At 47.3% G+C, this 6,131-nt stretch overlaps 1 protein-coding gene across 1 annotated transcript; it reads left to right on the top strand.

Moving 5' to 3' along the window:
- Positions 1–1,780: 1,780 nt before the first annotated feature.
- Positions 1,781–3,151, top strand: T265_07360 (hypothetical protein; the record flags this gene model as incomplete). The annotated part of the gene is made up of 1 exon (XM_009172859.1): positions 1,781–3,151. One exon carries the CDS (start codon positions 1,781–1,783, stop codon positions 3,149–3,151), a length of 1,371 nt encoding a protein of 456 aa, XP_009171123.1.
- Positions 3,152–6,131: the final 2,980 nt, after the last annotated feature.

Here is a 6,131-nt window from a genome sequence, read left to right as displayed (position 1 = left end):
GTAGCACAAACACTGTCTACTAATTCTGTAACGATTTGACGATTTGAATTCACTGAGGTTTTGATGTGTATATATCGTTCCAAACTTAAAATGAAAGTTTGTATTTAATATACACGAAAAACCTGCATGTTTTTCTCGCAAAATTCAATCGTTGATGCGCTGGTTGTATCGGAGTCGCTAACTCGACTGTCATCAAGAAAGTCGTGAAGTTTAATGTCTCGCTTTTGTCGATGTGGTTAGGTCCGGGTTCAGTACTTCAAAGTGATTGAGTAAAATACAACAGCCCTCTTGAACTGATTGATGCATCTCCGACTTTTTCACTCTTCTCTAGTGAAAACCTTGACCAAGTCAAGGTGTACATACAGAATATAGTCAGGTTGTGGATGTCTTCTTCCCCAGCACCTTTAATTAACATCCGGAAGAAGGGCTTCAGCAGCATGTATAGTGGGATTGTGGAGCCCAGAAAGCCATGTTTATTCACTTTCAAACGGGACTCGTTTTAGTATTAAAACGCCTGGTTCCCAGCCCTATAGTAGCTTGAGGCTCTAGACAAATGTATGCAACCTATCCGGTGGAGCTTCTCGCTGTCTAAAGAATCAGCCACCTAATAATTGTATATCTTTTCACCCTAAGGTCTACCAATATATGGAGAAGGCTACTTCAGACAACACACAAATCGCGCAACTGATTGTGATTAAAATTGGAGTGCAAACGTGCGAATAAACTTTGTACGAAATCATGAAAATACAGGTACGCAACTTCGGACGGAAAAATACAATGGTCCACACGACACCCCATGTCCCAAATGCAGATTCAAGACTGGATGTTGAATTCTTTTCAATCAAGATTTCGTCCTGAAAATGAAACCGGCCTATGCCGAAAAGCTTAAAAACGTTATACAGCTGTTCTATCCTTACCGGGAATCATCAGCACTGTTCATCTCGGAAATCTCCAGTGTGATTAAGAAAATTAGGAAAAGCAGCCGCCATAACCTTTTAGCTGAACGTGAATGTGTGCATCGCCTATAGCCTTTCCTACACGTTGATAGTGCTTTGCCGCCTCACCGCAATAGTAATCTCAACTCGCCCAAGCATTCTTCGAATTCCTTGAGCCAACTTCCTGGGACCATGCACACATTGAAATGATCTCGTACGAAGATGGTCTAGAATGTTAAACTCACTTTTCGCCCCTTTAGGTGTTTTGGCCTTTTACTGTATCAGTCCACTTCGTTGTACTAAAACGTCCGCACAGTAAAACTGCACGCATTATTGTACCAGGCCTCTTTTCTGTGAACGCCAGAAGTTCGCAGAAATTTTTTGTCCACCGATTTCAACCTAGCCTTAAATTACGATCAACCTCAAAACTTTGGCCTGATTATCGCAGAGCCTGCTGTACGGTGGACAACCCAAGACAACGTAGAAGATAAGTGGCAAACAACGGTGTGCGAAGGTGGGCGCCACCTCGCGCAACAGAAAGCACGGGAACCCCTTCAGTCCGACAGGCTGTAGTGTGGGCCGATCGATCGTGTGGGTAGTCCAGTCGACAAACTAACGTCAAAGTTTAGGCTGACACAAGAACAACGCGACAAACAGGCCGAACAACCTGATTGGTTGAATAATAACAGGCGATTGGCTTCAAGTAATTCCAACCAACCGCAACTACGTATTCGCCATCGTGGAGCGAGTCGATTGGTCCAAAAGAACAAGGCAACAGAGACAGGCAGCAAATAAATTCTGACGCAGAAGGACTGCCCACTTAGTCGATTATCGGGCGGTCAGCAATGCAGATCTTCGTGAAGACTCTTACTGGGAAGACGATCACCCTTGAAGTTGAAGCAAGCGATACTATTGAGAATGTGAAGGCGAAGATCCAAGACAAGGAAGGCATCCCACCCGACCAGCAACGCTTGATTTTTGCCGGCAAACAACTTGAAGATGGTCGAACTCTGTCTGATTACAACATCCAGAAAGAATCCACTCTTCATCTGGTGCTTCGTCTGCGTGGTGGCATGCAGATATTCGTGAAGACCCTGACCGGTAAGACGATTACCCTTGAAGTTGAAGCAAGCGATACTATTGAGAATGTGAAGGCGAAGATCCAAGACAAGGAAGGCATCCCACCCGACCAGCAACGCTTGATTTTTGCCGGCAAACAACTTGAAGATGGTCGAACTCTGTCTGATTACAACATCCAGAAAGAATCCACTCTTCATCTGGTGCTTCGTCTGCGTGGTGGCATGCAGATATTCGTGAAGACCCTGACCGGTAAGACGATTACCCTTGAAGTTGAAGCAAGCGATACTATTGAGAATGTGAAGGCGAAGATCCAAGACAAGGAAGGCATCCCACCCGACCAGCAACGCTTGATTTTTGCCGGCAAACAACTTGAAGATGGTCGAACTCTGTCTGATTACAACATCCAGAAAGAATCCACTCTTCATCTGGTGCTTCGTCTGCGTGGTGGCATGCAGATATTCGTGAAGACCCTGACCGGTAAGACGATTACCCTTGAAGTTGAAGCAAGCGATACTATTGAGAATGTGAAGGCGAAGATCCAAGACAAGGAAGGCATCCCACCCGACCAGCAACGCTTGATTTTTGCCGGCAAACAACTTGAAGATGGTCGAACTCTGTCTGATTACAACATCCAGAAAGAATCCACTCTTCATCTGGTGCTTCGTCTGCGTGGTGGCATGCAGATATTCGTGAAGACCCTGACCGGTAAGACGATTACCCTTGAAGTTGAAGCAAGCGATACTATTGAGAATGTGAAGGCGAAGATCCAAGACAAGGAAGGCATCCCACCCGACCAGCAACGCTTGATTTTTGCCGGCAAACAACTTGAAGATGGTCGAACTCTGTCTGATTACAACATCCAGAAAGAATCCACTCTTCATCTGGTGCTTCGTCTGCGTGGTGGCATGCAGATATTCGTGAAGACTCTTACTGGGAAGACGATCACCCTTGAAGTTGAAGCAAGCGATACTATTGAGAATGTGAAGGCGAAGATCCAAGACAAGGAAGGCATCCCACCCGACCAGCAACGCTTGATTTTTGCCGGCAAACAACTCGAAGATGGACGTACCTTATCGGATTACAACATTCAGAAGGAGTCCACTCTACACTTGGTTTTGCGCCTTCGTGGTGGCTAATCATTCATTCGTATGTACCGTGTGCTGTTTCGATTTTACTTAACTGAATAGTAGTTCCATCGCTTCATTTCCAAACTGTTCTTTTTCATCCAATCTGGGAACCTCAGTGATGGGTCTTGGGAAAATTGTCTGTCCGAGTCCTACCCATGATGTGCATCGTGTGACTGTTGGAGGTATGACGAGGACCGGTTGCTAATTTCATTTTCTGAATCGAGTGAGTTAGTACTGAGATACTCGTGGCATCCTGGTATCGTGTCTGTTACAGTGTGAAGTCGTAGCAGCATCTGTAGGGTCGGTGACAGCACCGATCTTGATCATTGATATACCGTCGGCCGATCGTGGTTTGCTCGGTAATGCAGGGGCGGGTCCACTCACGGTTTTTCCCGATGCCAGGCCTGACACATCGAACTGAGGTCAGCTTGGGTGCTGCTTGAATGCCGGGGTGGACAATATCATAAGAAGACCCGTCGTCCAAAGTGGGACAGGGAGTGTGGGGATGTTACTAGAATCTGGGAGAGTACGCGAAACTAACCGTCACGAAGAGGCTGAACCTTACAGTATTGTAATGGTCTGTATCATCGCCACCCATTGAGGTATACTGAAAATGCCCGACTCATAGGGTCTTATGTCAAGTTGGTTAATGTCTGTAGGTCTGACCAACACAGCTTAGTCCTCCGCATTAGGGGCGCCACACACCTGCATTGTGGTCAGACTTGGGCCAAAAGCATTGAGTGAGAACCATCGCCGTTCTCCTGTCTAAGTCTGGGCGCCCTTTCAGTATCTCATCCCGCACACAACCAATCGAAAATACCGTAATCTCTTTGGCCATCGAATGGTATCGCCTCCCTTGCTGCGTACAGCCAGGCCGGTGAGGGAAAGTAGGCTATTGCCGACACATCTCTTCTTCCACCTCCTCCAACTCCATCCTTATCTCCTGTAGGCCCGTTTGTTGGAAACTAGGACCTCGTGCGCCAGTCTTAGCTGCAATTTATGCACATCAGCCGGCGCTGACATTTTCGCTCATCTCGGAGTCAATCTTGAAGCCTCGAAAGCAATTAGGATAGTAAGCTGCTCTTGCTGGCATATTGGGCTCACTCAGACAAGGCTGTTATCTCTCACCTTTCTTCAAATTCGTTGTTGGTATGATTATGGAGACTCACTATTAGTCTCGAATTCCTGTGGGGCCGAAATGCTCCTGAGCCATTCGCCCGCAGATCTTGAGTACGCGGACGACATAGCTCTTCTTGAAGCCGACGCCGTCGTAATGGAAACAATATCGGATAGTCTAACTAATTCTGCCTCACTGTTTGGCATACACTTCGCAACTGCAAGGTGTAAAGTGCTACTGCAAGACTGGGTGAGCTCGAACCTTAACCTCGTGCTCTCTGGATGAGCCGATCGAGGTAGCAGATCTGTATATGTGGGCAAATATACCGGTCCCTGTGGTCTCGCCAAAGATGTTATTTCCATCCGGATGGGGAAGACTACAACAGCTTTTGTGAGCTTGAACCATTTGTGGCCTAGGCACAATGCTTTATCTGTCAAGGGTCACGTATACATCGCTGCGGTGTGCTCCATATTACTACACGGGTCAGAAACCTGGTCGCTGCGCGCTGAGGACATCAAAAGATTCAATGTTTGACCATCGATGTCTTCCGACAATTGCTCGGGTCTGCTAATAACGCTTGATCAGTATTGCTGAAGCTTACCGAAACAATTCGCCTGCGATAAATGGAGGGATCACAGTCCATAGGTTGCGCTGGCTTGGTCATGTGCTTCGTATGTCAGCCGACCGACTTCCTCGAAGGGGCGTTTCCTACAACCATGCGGAAGGTGAAAACAGGCCAGGGGAGTTCAACCATTGACTTAGCAGCCTATTATGAAAGACATTACCGGACAACGCAGCTGAGCTGGTCATTGTTGTCTCTCTAGATAGAGATGGCGGAACGGGAAACATCGATGGTCAAACACATTGTCCGACATGGCCCAGTCGCGCCCTTAATGGCGGTCGTGCATCCAAACTATTGTCTTCAATGCATAACTCCCCGCCAAATCTCCCCGAATGACAGTCCACTGACAACCCTTACTCATTAATTGTATCAGCTACCGCCTCCTATGCGCAGCTATCTAACCCATCCCCCTAAATCATAGGTGAACAACTGTGGCAGCTAGAATCACTGTACGACAGGTACGCGGTTCTTACTGCTGACTTTGATGATAGCCTCAATTGGCATCGATCTGTGCTGTGTATCGGTAAGGTGAATTCGAAATCCAACCGCAGCCCTTTAAGCCAACTGTCCCATCACTATTCACTTGCTCCCGGCTGTTTGACTTGCAATGCAGAGATCGTTGCTACAGAAGAAGAAGAAGAAGAAGCGTAGCACCCTTCCGGTGCCTAGCTGCCATGCCATCCGAAGGATCCACGAGGGCTGGGATACTGTCAGGTTGTCCAAGCCTAGACAGGGGGAAGTCGAGTGGCGAAGGTCGGATTCGAACCACGGACCTTCCGGTTAGGAAATTCACGCTCTAACCACTTGGGCCATCTCGCTGCTACAGGATTTATAAAGCTCATCATCGTCCTAATTCAAGAGGCTGAGGGATCCTTGTTTGCCTCTGCGGTTTGTTTGGTAGCTTCCGTGAAGGAATATCCTAAGTGGAAAGCTGCTCATTATGTGTTTATTGCGTGTGCTCACGCCTCAAACGACTACCCATGACAGCAACAAAAACGATTTTCATGACGCCTCGAGTCCCTTGTTTCAGTCATATCGTTGTGGTTGCCGGAGATTTGAATGCACATTTAGGCAGACTTATTTCGACTGAGGTTCGATTCGGTAGTCAAGTTCGGTTAAGCTTGGTGCGTATGGATAACAACAAACGACTACTTCAGCTATGTGCTGACGACACTGTTTTATACATCACTAAATTTTGAAGTAGCCGAAGCCGTCTGGTCACATGGCACCTTCCAGCAGTGTGACAGCCT

This window comes from Opisthorchis viverrini (assembly GCF_000715545.1).
Source record: "Opisthorchis viverrini unplaced genomic scaffold opera_v5_169, whole genome shotgun sequence".
NCBI classification, from domain to species: Eukaryota; Metazoa; Platyhelminthes; class Trematoda; order Opisthorchiida; family Opisthorchiidae; genus Opisthorchis; species Opisthorchis viverrini.
Note: the sequence above shows the minus strand (reverse complement) of the source record. Positions and strands in the feature narration are given on the sequence as shown.